Raw genomic sequence first — 16630 nt, 5'->3', positions numbered from 1 at the left:
TTAATAAATATAAATATAGATACGCATGTTAAATTGTTGGTGGGATATAAAAATTCACGACAAGGAAATAAATAGAGCACCGGGAAAATAGACACACGATGGCGGATCCCATGTGTGGATGTCTAGAGCCGGACGGTCAATCGGATTCCTGTGGGCCCCACAGGCGATGCCCGCGATGACGCAGGCATCGTCCGACTCCCGAATGCGTTCGCGCGCGATTACGGCGACAAGACGTTCCTTTATTTATTATTCTTCCCCGTTTTTAAGCAATTTATCGTACCAATTCTCTCTCTCGACAATTAATTAAGAAATTATATCGCCAACCACTATAACTCCAGGTTAATGCCACTTTAGCATCTAATCTACTTTAATTTTTACTTTATTAAAGAAAACTCTCACTTTCAAATAACTTATAAATATTCGAAAACGTAGCAAAGCCCTTGTCTTTCAAAATTCTCGTGTTGAATTCGTTGGGGGAAAAAAGGACAATTTAGAAAAGGGAAAGATAGGGAGATCGATCGATCGATCCACGAAGATCTAAAAATTTGTCGGGAAGCTAATCTGGTCCTTCCTTCCCCACATTCGACGGTTTTCGGACCCAAGTCGGTGGTGGCAACCCGCAGATTCGCCGTGAGATCCCACAGGAACGGGAGTTCCTCTTGCCAAACTCGCAAATCTCCGACTCCGTCTGTGATGAATCGAGGGTCGATCGCTGAGGAGATTTCCCTAGTTGAAAGGGCGTTGTTTTGACGAAGTAATTGGTTTCTTACGGAGATAATAATAATAGGGTTTGATTGCATCGCCTGGAGGGATGCCGGATACCCGGCCGGTCCAGAGCAATGCCGTTGCCAATTCCTCCGATGCTTGTACGGATAACCTTGAAGGTAGTATCTATTTTGGTTGGATCCGTTTTTGCTCCTTTTCTTCTCTCTTCGTTAATTACATGCCTTCAATCGTGGATTTGGTGCTCCATCTTCACGTTTTTGGTCGATACGAGGAGCAACCCCCATGTTAAACTGTTTTATTGCATCATCTTGTCCTGTTTCTTGAAAAAGGAAGAACTTTGTTGGATAAAGAAAGCTGACAACCGGTTCCTGGCAGAGTTTGTAATGGTTGTGGAGTAAAATTAGGTTGGTTTTTGGTTGCAGAAGCCATGTGGCAGTTAAAGGTCGAGGATTGCAAGGGGGGAGCCGGGGCTTTCCCGAATCTGTATCCCGATCGCCCTGGTGAGCCTAACTGCATATACTATCTGAGGACAGGGTATTGCGGCTATGGGAGTAATTGCAGATACAATCATCCTACTTACATTGGGCAGGTGAGAGTAGTAAGAGTGATATGATTGCTGCCAAGAATTGTTTTTGTGTTGTTAATTGTGCTGAAATGCTTTAATCCTGTGCTTTTGTTGTCATCTTAAGTTAATAAAAAAATTTGTGTTTAGTATTTTTCTGTTGAGGTGTTTAAGTGATCAACTTGATAAAATTGTATCAATTTTTGTAGGGGACTCTATATAGTGGTGAACTCCCTGAGAGAGATGGTCAACCTGATTGCCAGGTATGTTTAACTTCGCCTATAGCTAGTTCAGTTTTCCTACTAAATTTAAGCAGTGTTCAGATTGACAATTTACTGATTTTATTTGGTTAGGAAATTAATTGATTATGGAAATTGAGCTCATAACCAAAACTATAACCGGAGCCAACAACTGTTGTCTTAGTTACACGGCACAATAAATTCCAAAGAGAAACACGTTATGATCATTCCAGAGAATGGCATAAATAGGAAGAATGTAACGAGGAGAACAAAATAAGAAAATGCGACATGACTGAAATTTGATTGCTTGTTTTGCATTGCTAATATAAGTTAACACTCAAGAGATGACCTGAGCAATAAAATAATCTCTATTCTTAAATACTAATCCTTATATTTCTAATAGTGGACATAAACTCTCAATCATGCCAATTTGTTAAAAGTGATCAACTTGTATTTTTTTTCATTTATTAAAGATAATTTTCCAAGATGGTTATGGTAATGTAAATATATTTGAGCTTATATAATTGTGATAAAGTTCTAGAAACTTTTTATTGTTGTAAAATCTGGCACAACTTGCTGATTTTTATTTTGTTTAAAAGAATCAATAACCAGAAGAATTTGAAAAAGAAATGAAGAACATTCTAAGATGCAAGAACTAAACAACAAAGAGGGTCTTGCTAATAACATAAAAAAGAAGATGAAGATCAAAATAATGCATGTGTCAGATGAGATGGCAAGCATATGGTTTTTGGCATATGTCCCAAGAACCTTTTTTCTGGAAGATATGCACTGAGGAACGGAGAGTTTGCCCCAAGAATTAAAGTACTTCATCAGGGTTGTAAGCAAGCCAGTGATAAGCATACCAATTCATGTTGTGCCTGGTGCTGGATGAAACAATTTATTACCTAAATTAACCACTTTTTAGTGATCAATAATCCTAAATGGTTCTGTGAGTCAAACAATATGGAATGGTATGTCACGCAATTTTTGATCCATCAAGCTATAACGGCTCTGCACTACAAACCACCAACAAGTATCACATCAGCACTATCAGGGAATTAAAAATCATACTGAGTTAATAAAACTTTCAAAATCCTTTGTAGGATAAGTGTCTTATTTTGCAGCTAATATACTCCATTTTTTCATTATGTAACAACTAACAACCAACATGCTATCATGCAAAGTACATCACGGTGTTTATTATGCTTTCAATTCCAAAGAAGGCACTTGATATGATATAGTAATTTTGTGATTAAACCCGTGATTTGAACTATTGTTGCCTAGAATAGCTACTAGGCATTCATGTTATCACCTCAAAAAGCACAAAAATATGCTAAGCACAGATGACATGTGGTCATATATGGATTTTCACTCAATTGGACATGGTTGAAAGACCATGTACATTTGACCCTCCCCCCACCCACCCCCCCACCTTTATCCTTTCCCCTAGTGTTGAGATTTGAGAGCCTTGTGCAATTGGACACGCTTTTTTTTTTTTTTACTTAAATGAATATGGTCTAAGGAATCACCTCAAGCCTTGAGCAGATCTCATTGATGAATGATCACAAATATACTATTATACAGCATGTTGTACATGAGTGTATTCTCATTTCAAGCATTAAAATTAAACTTTCATTGGTCCAATCTCTTTCTCAAAATTGAACGCTTCTTGTCAAAGTGTTTCCACATTATTCTTAATCAGTAAGATGTTGATATAAGTCAACAAGAAAAATTCAACCCTCCAGCTACCAACTTTTTGTATAGTAATGACTAGTTTTCCTTGGCACATAATAAATTAATTGCATGAGCAAAAATGGAAGATTTTGTACTGCAAGTACGTTTGTTGCACAATTTTCCATGATCTTTGGATTAATCATATCTCTCAAGTTGGGGCATATTTCTATATTTGATCAACATTCCATTTAGCAAAACTTTGATATCTGCTTGGTATCATAATCATACTGTCCAACTAGTGCTATATGAACTTTAGGCAAAAATATCTTTTATAGAAATACCTTGAATTTAGTCAATTAAACATTAAGTTCACTAAAGACCCACTAACAAAGTCTTTGTGTTTGAACTTTACTTTTTCCTTTTTGAGAAATATAGTGAAGATGCCACTATCTAGGATCGAGCATGGAGCCTCTCTATTGAGGAGAGGGGTGCCTACAGTTGGTCTAAGTTCTGTTGGCATGTTTAAGCATAATTTATCTCCTCTCATAAATCAATGAATACTAAATGAGGAATGATATATAAGGTCCAGGACACATTCTCAACCTATAATAGTGCGTCCATACCTAGTGTGGTTGTTTAAACTATCACAATCAATACTAGGATGTTTGGGTGATCAATATAAATGTCATTTAAATTCCCATGCTACCATTGCTATGATATGACCAATTTACTTTTAAGTCTTGTGACCCATATACTTCCCTTGATATATGTATTCCTTATCATGCGCTTGCTAATTTTACCACACATCATGTCAAGATTGTTGCGTTACTCTATGTGTTTAGATTGCTTTTCAGGATCATCTTTCTTAATCATATAGCTTTTTGAGCCTTATAAGTTTCAAAGACATTCATTAATTGCATAACATCCTAGAAGCACCTGATCACTTTACCCACTTGGTTCAATTCAATTAGATCTATCATATTTCTCTTTGATCTTTTATATACCAGATTCATATAGTGAAAATGATTGCAAAACCGCTCCCATAGCCATCAATATTTAGTGGGATTCGTTTTCATTTCTTTTTCCACTAATGTATCTGGGTATTTTGTTGTAATGCTGTTGTTATTGTTTAGTGCTTTTATTGCCCATTTTTTCTTCATAATTCTGTCTTTGCATGCAACACTACTCTTTTCTTTTTTTATGTTATGCTATATTATTTGCAAAAAAGAATATATGCATGGCAGCTCTTCCTATATATTAGCACCAAGTTTTACCTATATTTAGGGTAAAGAGATGTGGTTCGGTGCTAACCCTCAGTGTTGGACTATCAGAATTGGAAGTTCACTTTTCTTTACTACTCTCAACACTTGTTACCCCCCATCATATATATCCTAAATAATTTCAATATATTTCTTCTGTACACTTCTACCTTAATCTCACTTGATTGGTTCTCGAAATTGTTGTTATGTTTATCTTTGATGCAATATCCTCTGCATTACCTTCATAACATGGCTCATAAGTTTAAGGTCATTGTGGTTGATGCAATACCATGCCTCAATTGTATTGTATATGTATAAGACATAATTTATCAAATCGTCTAAGATTTTCCTTTTGAAGATCTTACCATAAAAGCTTACAAGCAAAATTGGCCCTACTTTTGCAAAATAGTCCTTTCTTTAGTGCCATCATCTTTCACTAAAAATCATCTCGCCCTCACTTTTGGAAATTCTTGTTACTTTCACTCCGGTTCTTCAATTTGTTGGTTTTGTGCCTTCCATCATTCTATTTTCTCCTTGATCCCCATGGCTTTCACACTAACTTCACTGATGCTTTCAATTTTGAAAAGTTTCAACTCCTTCTGGATGCTCTCTTGGATGCTTTTGAATGTACTTCATAAATTATTTTTAAAGATCTTTAAGGAGATAGCTTGCTTGTGGAACTTGGTGGTATAGTCCTGGATAAATTGCTTATAATTTTTATTGAAGGTATTGCCAATTGATCCACCAATCTTGTTTATAGTTGATAGGTTAAAACTTTCTCTTGGTTAAATTTTTGAATTTCCTCGTTGTCATATTAGAAACATCATTGTTTCTTATATAGGAATTCCACCAAGTAAGAGCATTGTTGAACAGCTTCGAATAGGCAAAAGCAACTTTTTGGGCACTATGTATCTATAAATAGTAAAATAAGTTTCTAATTGATCTATCTAGTTATCCACCATCGTTGCATCAATAGATCCATCACACGGGTATCTCAATTCGCACTTCAACTTTAAAAGGCTGAAGTCGGATTTTGAGTTCTTGTGGGTTGATCTTCTTTGCTGATTGTCCGGTCATTATCCCTAGATGTTGGGATGGTTTTGCGGCAGAAGTTGCCAGTGTTAAAGCCGAAGATATCAGTTGAGACATGAGCTTGGTGAGTTGTGCAATTTGCTTCTCCAGTTCAGTGAGGCGAGTTTTCACATCATCATCCCTCGAGGTAGAAGCCATCATCCTCATTTGTCCATTGATGTACTTCGAATACGGAAAATTTTTCTCTTCTTTGCTTGTACAATTCATGATTTTGGACTATTAACTAGGGCTCCACAACGTTAGGATCCCAAGATCTGATAGCAACTTGATTCCATCGAGGAGAAGAAGTAATTTTCTAAACATGCTCAACTTGAATCTATAAAACAAAATAATAAAGGAAGAACTTTAAAAATAGTGTTCTAGGTCCCTTTTTCTTTTAGTTGTTCCTCCATCGCTTGATTATAATGCCTCTATCTATAAAGTTCCAGAATTTGGATAGGATCCTTCTTCTTGTTGGAAGAGATTATGACTTTTCTAAAATAGTTGTGACTAGTGGAAACAATCATAAAAATGTTAAAATTCTCCTGGAGCTAGATATTAGCTCCTACATCAACTTTGTTTCTAAGCACTTTGTCTCAGATTAAGAGTTTTGTTCGGTTAAAATCTTTCCTGAAAGGAAAATTTTTTACTTTGATCAGCTTGATTTGAGGCCCAAATATTATCATATCCTCCGATTACTAGATGCATCAAACCATTTAGGGGTGGATGCATCATAGTAGTACCAGTCAAGAGTTTTGTTTTGGCATCTGATACACCAAAAATGGATGTTGGATGAGGAAATAATCGCCTCCAAAAGTTGAAGTATGCGACTGGGTTTTCTTAGATGCAGCAGTTCTTGTTCCAAAACCCTATTCAGAGCTATCCTAGATGGCCATTGTGATCCAAATGAGTCTAGTGAACCTTTTGGATGAGCATTCATCTCCGTCATCATACACTAATTCACAAGTTTTCCGTATGATTATGAAATTAGAGAGCAAGATTTCAAATACTGATGCCAAACCTTGTACCAGTTTTTGCTGAAACAGTATGGCATTGGGACCGACTTTTGATAGGGACCACATCACGTGCCTACACACTCTGCGCCAACACCAGAAACCTGGTGGAACTGTATGATACTATTTGTACTTTGTACCATCCCGTTCCAACGGTATTTGAAATCTTGTTAGGGAGGAATATGCCAAAAAGATTTAGTTGATTAAAATAGGACAAAAATACCATTAAATTTAATTAATAAAACTTACTAAAAGATGATATTTTAAAAGGATATAAATGGAAAATTAACAGCTAAGAGTAGGTTTTCTTTTTTTTTTTTTTTTTAAATTTTCCTCTAATCCAATTGTCAAACAAATATCTTTCCTAACAGCCACCTTATTTATGAAACAAACTCAAGAATATATAAGATTTTAAATTTTAATAATAAAAATCAGATTTGGATAAAAATAAGCAACTTGGCTTTTAAAAAAAAAAGATCTATTTATTTTTTATAATCATTACTTTTTATTAGTTTTCCTAAAACATGCATTGCATGTGCTTGATTGCTAGTATTGATTAAAACCTGACATTTGAAATAGCTGATATTAACTGTTTTGTTAATATTAGCTTCTTCGTTATCTCTCATTTCATTGAATGCAGAAATTCTTGTTTGCTTGTTGCTCCAACTAGGTATAATATTTTTTTTTCACATTTAAAACCGAACCAATCCTTGCATATGTCTAACCATGATTCTCTTGCCAACCCTTGCCCATTTCTCACCATGTTTCTTGCATGTGTGTCCCTTTGATGCATGAATAAGAGACCAAGCACATGATTTCTTGTTTCTAGGCAATATAGACATCATAGGTGTCTGCATTTTCATTTTAGAAGGGTAATTGTGAAAATGGTCAGGGCTGGTTAGTGCTGAAAGTATTTTGGCTTCTCTCTCTATGCACATATGATCAGGTACCTTTTCATTTTGTTCTGGCAGTTTTTTTTTTTTTTTCCTCGTGAGTATTTTCAAAGAAACCATATGTTGATGCTAGTTGAGTCAGGCAACAGATATGTTTTGCTGAATCAATTTAATTTATCGTTCTGTGCTTGTTTCCTAAATGATGGGACCAAATATGCTCTAAGGCTTGCACATTTATAGTAAACTCTGATCCTGTTTCACATTATGGTTGCAGTTTTTCCTAAAGACTGGTACTTGTAAGTTTGGAGCAACCTGTAAATATCATCATCCACGAGACAAGCATGAAGCACGGCCAGTTCAGCTGAATTTTCTGGGTTTACCAATGCGGAAGGTATCTGCTTCTTTTCTATTTCCCTCATGCAGCTTGAATATCATCTTCTCCAACATTTCAAAAATTGCTTCATGATCTCATATATCATGATTATTTTTTCCAAGAGTTCGTTGGTGAGATATTTATATTCATTGTTATTCTGGTATTTCAGGAAGAAAAGTCCTGTCCCTATTACATGAAAACTGGACTCTGTAAATTTGGAATTGCTTGCAAGTTCAATCATCCCCAGCCTACCCACCATGCAGCCATGTTACCTGTAACAGGACCCTCAACCAATGGATCTACGGGATCTTCTGTAGCAACTCCATCTGGACAGCCTTTAGTTGCTGGACTTTCAGCATGGTCTTTGTCAACAATCGCTTGCACGTCTAATCCACGTATGCAAGGCCTCCCTTACATGTCTCTTGTTCTTCCACTCACCCAAGGCACTATGCCTGTACAACATGGATGGAGCATGTACATGGTTAGCATCTGTTATTTAATATTGGAAAGCTGAAACTTTGTTAGATTGCATGAATGGTTGATACTGTTTTTGTTGCTTCGGTATTTTTCTTTGCAAAAAATTTACATGGTTCAGTGATATGTTAGGCATTGTACTTCATCTCAATACAGATCGAAACTCATTGATCATTGTTTAAACTGATGCTAGTTGAAATGCTTGTCTAACCTCATGCGTGCTGATAATGCTTCAGTCTGTGAATGCATATACATTGTCTCACCATTTTATTTTGTATGATGATGCATGCATCATCTTATCATGTTATGATACATAAAACAGTTTGGAAATTGAATTTTATATAGAATGGCAATATGAAGGTGTTACTATATGATTCTAATTTCATTTCCTTTACTGAGCCCTTTAGATGCACTTATAGCTGTGGTCATGTGTTTTAGGTGTTGACTTACACTGAACATCTGAACTTATTTTGATTGCTTGTTGAAAAGATAAAGCCTACCAAATTTTAGACTTCCTAATATTGAAGGCATGGTCCGCCATACTGCCTCATACTGTCCATTATGGGGCATACTGTACCATACCAATCTCGTATTGGTACGTTGTCTCATACTGTACCAACACTCGGTACGTTGTCTTGCATCATACTGAACTGCATACTGATACTATAAGAGGATGGTATTAGTACGGGATTCAATATCGAGATGGCGAACCTTGATTGAAGGTTTGTTGTCATATCATGTGTTAATAGTATGTACTGTTGACAACACTAATGTCTAGATTGTTACTCTCTTGCTTGTTATGTGAAGATATAGATTATATTTGTTGAGAAGATGCCAAATGCCTATAATTGTCAAATGAGAATGCAAAACACTTTCACAAAATCATGTATTTGATGTTTAATTGATCCAATCTTCAAATAGTTACAGTGTTTTGAAGCTGAACTTTGCCGAGACTACATACATGAGCTACAGACAGACAATATCGATATTGTGAACATGCTATCTGAAGTTTACTGAAATATTTGAAAGCTTGTGAAATTGATTTTGGTGACTTGATACCTCCCTAGACTTATTGAGATAATTGCATTAAATGGAAAGAAGATCTTTGATGGTGGTTAGGTCTCTTACTGGTTTGTGGAACTATAAAAAGATATTTGATATTATCCTAGAACTTCCATCTGCAAGTGGAAAAGAATGGCATGAAACATATCATTTGAGGACTAGTATAAAGTAAGAAAAGGTCCATTTTTTTTGAATCATCCATGTTTCTTATATTACATCAATTTGCAAAATGGCTTGCCCAAGTACATCCTAACATTTGCTTCTCTAGTATTATAGGTCTACATATAATAATAAATAAAACCAAGATAATGACTCATGTGCATTATAATATTATATGTCTAATTGCAGTAGAGAGCTACATGAAGCCTGATTTTGAATCGTGGAGGTGGTGCAAGATAAATATGAAATCTGGTAAAATGCACTGTAACATGGTCCAGCCTTCATAGGAGGTCAAAGCAACAATACAGGTGGAACCCCTCGAATAGTGACCTTGACAGAATGTACTTCTTGATGAAGTCAAATGGCAACAGAACAATCTAACTAGTGAAATTAACCATCAGGATTGACTAAAACGGTAGAAATGAAAGTTCCACATCATATGCAGATGATCTTGTGAATATACAATCAAAAAATGGTGACAGTAGAGAAATCATGTAACCAATCATACAAGGAATGATGGCAGTTAAGTCTTACTGCAAGATTTTGAGATTAGGATTTGAGTAATGCTAACATGTGAGAGTATGATGTAGGTGAAAGAGTTTGTTGGCTTAAGAGTCGTGAGTATCTTATGATAGGAAAACAAATAAGAGCTAATGTAGAAGATCTATTACTTGATGCAAATAACATGATTGAATGGATGTCTGATGATCACGAGAGAACGTACATGCCAAAGTGTTGGCAAGCCTGAGATAAGTATTGTTATCTATGTTGAAGACTGGGAAATCTGCGAGTTAGCCTGCTAGGTGTAGCTTGAGCACAGGAGACAACTACCTTGATAATCAGTAAATAGATGAGTCAAATATGACATTAGACAGTCGGATGGTTAGTATTGCATGGACATGGACATGAGACTGTCAGAGTCGGAGTAAGAAGCTTATCAGCAATATGCTACAGCAGCACCAGGAAACAAGGATAACGTTGCAATATAATATTTGTTAAAGTGAAATATTTTTTATTAAGTTGTTCATCTTGTATACAATTGGTGAGTGCATTTTTTGATGTTGTTGCTGCCTTATCAGTAATTGATTAGCTCATGTAACCATGACAATATTACCTGTATGTTTTCATATGCTAAAAGATCATCTCAATTCTTGAGCATGCCAAAAATGATGTAATAAAAAAAATAAAAAAAGAAAACTACATGATGCCTTAGAGTCCTAAAAAATGGTTACTATTATAAATCATGATTTTTAATATTTTTCCTTTACTATTTTTGTTTATAACCTGCGAGCCTTAGCATCAAATCAAAAGAAAATATGCTAGCATCGTGAATTACATGTCTTTTTCCAAATGCTTAAAAAATATTGTTATTATTATAGAGTTGTAAAAGATGCGAAGGAATATCTTCTTGCATTTGTTTTTATGTAGGTTTTGCTGTTTTGCTTGCTCAGTAGTTGCTCTGTTGTGATGCCATGAGGTTCCTTTTCACAAGCTTGTTGAAGAGCTTTTTTTTGTAAATTATTATAATTCCTTCCATCTTTATTCTTACCCATTTTTAACATAGATATATTTGTGTCTTAATGCTTATTATTTAAAATACAAGAATACGTTGAATTGCAAGATGCGGCCATGTTTGTTATTTATTTGATACGATAATGAATATAACTAACATATATGTTGATAGTTATTTAAGTATATAAGATGGAAAAGTGGTTCAAGATACATACTTAATATTCATTTTTTTCTGATTCATTTGGAGATTATTCGTTTTTTGATAAATGCTAAATTTTTATCAATCGAGATGGTGGATAATTTTAGAATTTTTGATGTTGATGTTGTTCTATTATGGACTATGTTATTATGTTAATCCACCATGTCTGTGGATGATTTTATATGTATATGTAGATACATATATGTATGTATATATGTGCATATCATTTTGTGAAAAGATTAGGCAAAAGCCTAATTGATTTCATATGCATTTATATATATATATGTGTGTGTGTGTGTATATATATATATATATGTATATGTATATATATATGTATATCTATATATATATGTATATATATATATATATATATATATATATGTATATATATTTGTATATGTATATGTATATATATATATGTATATGTGTATGTGTGTGTATATATATATATATATGTATATGTGTGTGTGTGTGTGTGTGTATCATGGAATTCCATATATATGTCCATGCTTCATGGACTATTAAATGCTGGGAATAATTGTTGTTATTTGACCATTTTAATGTTCATCTGATTAAAATAATCTTCTTAAATTCAAATTTTAACATCAATTCAAATAACAATATTTTCTTATGTGAACAGTGATATAATTAAATGACACTTGCTTTCTTGTTAATTTGCACTATAATGGCGCCATGACAATTGTCATTATTTTATTGCAAAAAAATCCAGTTAAATGCTGGATTGGCATATAATGGTCTTTATATTCTATTAGTGCAGTAAATAATGGTTCTGAAGGGGAGTGGTCATCACAGGATCAAGATGCTATTGAAATTTTGTGATACAGAAGCTTCCTTTGCAAAATATGTGCTACTTTGCTCAACAGTTCTTTGGCAGAGAACTGAGTGATGTGATAAGATATTTTCTGGGTTACCTCATACTTTTCTCAATTTGATGGCCAAGTTTACTTTTGTTGGTGGTGGAATTTGTCCTGTTGAGGCTTTCTGATTTATTAAAGTAGAACACAATTTTAACATCGTTGAAATTAAAATGAGAAGTTACCATAATGATAACAAACTACAAGGATAAATATTAAATCTTTTACTATTTGTTATTTAACTTTTTAAATCTTCACTATTTGTACCAATTAAGAGAAGCGTTCTTTGTCACTGCCAGCTACTGCTTCTCTCATAATTTTATCTACATGATCTGTCATCTTTTCCATGGTCCTTCTATTAAACCCAGATACTCTCCATGCATGAAAAGTTATAGGGTTTATATTCTCTATATTCCTGTCTACAAAGTTAACTGGGAATTTAGCAAGAAAATTACTTGATTTTCATTTTAAGTGTAAATGTGTTGTTTTTACTTTCTTTCTTTCTTTTTTTCAAAGAGATGGTCCATTTTGAAATTTGCTAGACTATCATATCCGTGTCCTTATAACTACGTTAAGATCATTTCTGTATGCACATTCAATTGTTTTATGTTTGCATCTGTTAGCAATGTGTGATGCGTTAACATGTTATTTTACACATCTATGAGCTAAATGTGTACATCTGAGCGTGCGGGGGCACAATGGTCTAGCCCAAAATGGGATGTTTCTGAAAAAAAGATTAAGTGGCCCATTTTTGCAAAAACGAATTAAGTGATTTTTTCCTGCAAAAACACTCAAGATGATTTGTCATATGTTATTTATTTATTCTGTGTTTTCAATGACTGCCATCTGCAACCTGATTTTACTAGCCCAAATGATCGATCTATCTAGATCCCAGTATCTCACAGACAAGGGAATATTTTATGAATGTTTCATGGGCTCGGGACATTTCTAATGATGTCTACCTCATTGCTAGGGTGTCCATGCTCTCTTTCAATTTACCTTCTGCTTTTCTTTTGGAATTTAATTCATCATATGTGGCTTGTGGATATGGTGGTGCAGCTGTTGGATATTGTGCAAGGAGTGAATCAATGCCTTGCTTGTATTGCATTTTAGATTCTAGAACAGTAGGATCTATGTTGGCAGTCGGATTGATTTGGCTGCCAAGTAATCTATGATACAGCATTGGATGGATTCGATGTGTCTCTTTTAAGATTTCTTTGCTAATATGGGAAATCAATTTTTCTTCTGAACTTGCAGCTCGCTCACAAAAGAAAAGTTTCATAATTTTTGGTTATATTTCATTTAGATGTGAAAGATGGATCATACAGATGTGAAATATAGTGTAATAGCATTAATGCCTTTCATTTTTTTGTTGCAGTATCTTATTCATGTAGCTGACTTTTAATATTCCATTTTCTAACTGAACATACTTCTGACATAAACCAGGGTGGTGTAAACCATGTCCCTTCGACCGATGTTGTTGGGCCTAATCAGATTTCCAACCCCAAGCATCCTGCACTTTTGGGTTCCAGTACACCAGTAAATTTCCCTGAAAGACCTGATCAGCCAGAGTGCCAGTATTACATGAAAACTGGGAGCTGCAAATTTGGAACTTCTTGCAAGTTCCATCACCCAAAAGAGAGGAACCAAGAAGCTATTTGCACGATTGGACCCCTTGGGCTTCCTCTAAGACCAGTAAGTTGGATTCTTATTTTTACTGTATTACTTTTTACAACGTCAATATCTTCTTTGATGGAAGTATCTGACTACTGTTCTCTTGGCTCATGTTATCATGATTTGACCACAAAGGGCCAGCCTGTGTGCACCTTTTACAGTATGTATGGGAGCTGCAAGTATGGTTCAACTTGCAAATTTGATCACCCATTCATGGGTTACTACAACTACTCCTTGCCTGCATTATCTGTTCCAGACCCTCCTGTTCTCTTCCCCAAAACGGTGAGGTTGCCTGATCAGCATGTGAAGTATGAGACAGGTGATGAACCCCAGGACTCAAATGACCATAATCATGGCAATCCTTCTACACAAGCTTCTCCATCCCATACTGCTCATTCTGAGTCTCCAGGAAAATACTCCGATTGATATCAGCTTTTCATATTTACATCAGTTCCATCCATGGAAATTTTGACATCTCTGCCTCCTGTAGCACCATTTTTGCCTGCGGCTGTGTGGTCTGAGTTGGGTTGTCCAAAGATTCATATAGTGTGTTCTGGCAGGAGGCAATAGGTCTTTTGTGGTGAATAAAATGGAGGTAAGAATTTAAGTCAAGTTACTATTATTTGACAAATTGATGTCTATTTCTTCTGAGAAAAATCTGAGACTGCTGAAGGGATGAGTGTGATTTCTGTCTACACTATGTTATAGCTAGTCTGTCAAAATAATGGTGTATGGAACTTTCAACAACCATTGCTACAGAAGTAAATTCTCAAACAAACCACAGATGGAACATATCTCTATCATATTTACATGGACATATGAATTAAAAGGAGTTTGATATGCTCAGTTGTGGATATGGTGTTATCATGATTCATGGAACTCTTCAGTCCTTTTTTTTGAGTGAAAATTGGGCCAGAGGCCCAATGACTTCATTAAGTACTTTTCTTTTTCTTGTTTTCCATAGAAGTTTTCTCATTCTTTTTTCTGGTAAGGAACTTTCTTTTTCTTCAAATTGGCATGTTTGGGGTTCTCCTGTGTCATTCGGTGGCAAATGCTGTGTACAGGGCATATGTGAAAACATATGGGTGATCGAAACATTTTGAAACATTTCTGCCCCAAAACAAAAGAAGAATAGGGATTGTGTTTGGTAAGTAATTTTCTTTAAAAGATCATTATGAATTGTAAAAACACTTTGATTAATAATTTTCCGCACTCTTCGGCGACAGGGCAATGACACGTCGAGAAACATGTTATGTGTTGATTCTAACCAATCTTTTACCTTCTATGAAGCTCTTTGGATTAACCTCATGCTTAGCATCAAACAGAAAAAAGGAAGAAGATAAAGATACATCACTTACCCATATAACCTATATGCTTCTTAGTATTGTAAAGGTTCCAATGAGATCAAAATTCAAAATTTTATAATAATATAATTTTCTTATGATGCATGATACCAGAATCTTTTAAAAATGATTTGCCACAGTAATATTGTATCTTCAATATGATATTTTATTCCAGAAATCAGGTCTGTGGTTAACAGGACTTGCATGTCGAGCCACCCTCAATTGTTGTAGGTAAACAAGCTATACTCCGCTCTACCAAAAAAAATATAAGCTATTCTCCTATCTATGGAAATATGGCTTCCTAAACAGCCCTAGACTCACACCCTAATGCATCCTGATCACTTCTAAAACCTGATTTATGGATATTATTGTACCGTCTTCCTCATTGTCAAGTCTGTCGCATCCTACAAGAGAATCAAGCTACCAAATTTGGTTGCTGGATTAGCTTGCACTGAAACCCATAATGGAATTGGGACATTAAGCTTTCCTTATGCTCTGTCTTTGTTTCTTATATTTGGTTTTTGAGAATAGAATGGGGACCTCGATTCTTTGTTGTTACAGAAATAAATAAATAAATAAACTTCTCATCTATTCTTGCTCAGAAAAAAAGTATACCGCATGCATTGCACGTACACATGAGGTCTCTCTATATCGCATAAATCTCTCTCTACATAAATGTCTCTTATCTCTTATTGATGTATCACGTAATGCGCTCTAGAGATGCCTGTATCTGTTGAGTAACCCATACCAGAGACGTTAGGGACACTATTTGCTCTCATATGCTTATCAATCTATCCAACAATTTAAGATTTTGATCTGGATTTTAACACAGTATTGGAGCCAGTTATCCCTTATAATCAATACCTCAACTTGCATGTATCCACAGACTGGATATTGCTTATTATTCCCAGTTTTTTATAAATATTTTTTTCTCCAAACTTTTTCACAAGACCCTTTACATGTCAAGGTTTGCTTTTATTGAGGGATGACGATACTAATCTGTGTTGGTTTGGGTATTGCTGTACATGCTCATGGTTTTTCTTATAATTAAATATTTCATCAATCCGATATATATTATATCATACAATGCCAACTCTGAAAGGAGTTGTGTTGGTGAAGCGTCGCCCCCTGGTTGATCATCCATGTGCACAAACGTTGGGCTTCAACGAACTCATGATGAGGCCGGACGCATGTTACTCAAAAACGAAGGGCATGCAATGCTTAAAATTGACCAACAATTTTTTTAAAAAAAATACTGAAGTCTCCTTCCCTTTCTTTCTTCTTCTTCTTCCTTTCTGACTTTCTAAATATATTCCTAAATATTTATGAATATAGATCTAATCCAATCTGTAATCCCACAACTTTCCTCTAGTTGTATTGGAAAAAACCCACAAATCCCATAGTTTTTCTGTTAACTCATCCAAATAGACCCTTATTCATCCAAAATTTCTTAACGTCTTGTTGTAAAACATTTTAATATCAAGGCACACAAGGGGAAAAAGAGCTCCAATAACTCGTCATA

The 16630-nt window shown here is 35.0% G+C and overlaps 1 protein-coding gene across 2 annotated transcripts; it reads left to right on the top strand.

Moving 5' to 3' along the window:
• The first annotated feature begins 478 nt into the window (after positions 1-478).
• LOC105050189 (zinc finger CCCH domain-containing protein 3) lies at positions 479-14619 on the top strand. 2 transcript variants are annotated; one of them, XM_010930112.4, is made up of 7 exons: positions 479-884; positions 1149-1315; positions 1498-1551; positions 7712-7828; positions 7980-8291; positions 13538-13786; positions 13901-14619. In XM_010930112.4, exons 1-7 carry the CDS (start codon positions 812-814, stop codon positions 14189-14191), a joined length of 1263 nt encoding a protein of 420 aa, XP_010928414.1. In that variant the 5' UTR covers positions 479-811; the 3' UTR covers positions 14192-14619. The 2 variants fall into 2 exon arrangements, with proteins under 2 accessions (XP_010928414.1, XP_073098575.1); XM_073242474.1 differs by having other exon boundaries at positions 615-884; positions 1152-1315; positions 13901-14323.
• The last annotated feature ends 2011 nt before the right edge of the window (positions 14620-16630 follow it).

The sequence above is a fragment of the Elaeis guineensis genome, chromosome 8 (assembly GCF_000442705.2).
Source record: "Elaeis guineensis isolate ETL-2024a chromosome 8, EG11, whole genome shotgun sequence".
Lineage (NCBI taxonomy): Eukaryota > Viridiplantae > Streptophyta > Magnoliopsida > Arecales > Arecaceae > Elaeis > Elaeis guineensis.
The sequence above is the reverse complement of the archived record's forward strand: the minus strand, read 5'-3'. Positions and strand labels throughout refer to the sequence as shown.

What these genes read in the sequence shown, in the direction of transcription:
- LOC105050189 (XM_010930112.4), top strand. Translation starts at nt 812, where the DNA reads ATGCCGGATACCCGGCCGGTCCAGAGCAATGCCGTTGCCAATTCCTCC. An exon ending in TTGTACGGATAACCTTGAAG is followed by an intron (nt 885 to 1,148) that starts GTAGTATCTATT and finishes TTTTGGTTGCAG; the next exon opens with AAGCCATGTGGCAGTTAAAG. An exon ending in TTGGGCTTCCTCTAAGACCA is followed by an intron (nt 13,787 to 13,900) that starts GTAAGTTGGATT and finishes TTGACCACAAAG; the next exon opens with GGCCAGCCTGTGTGCACCTT.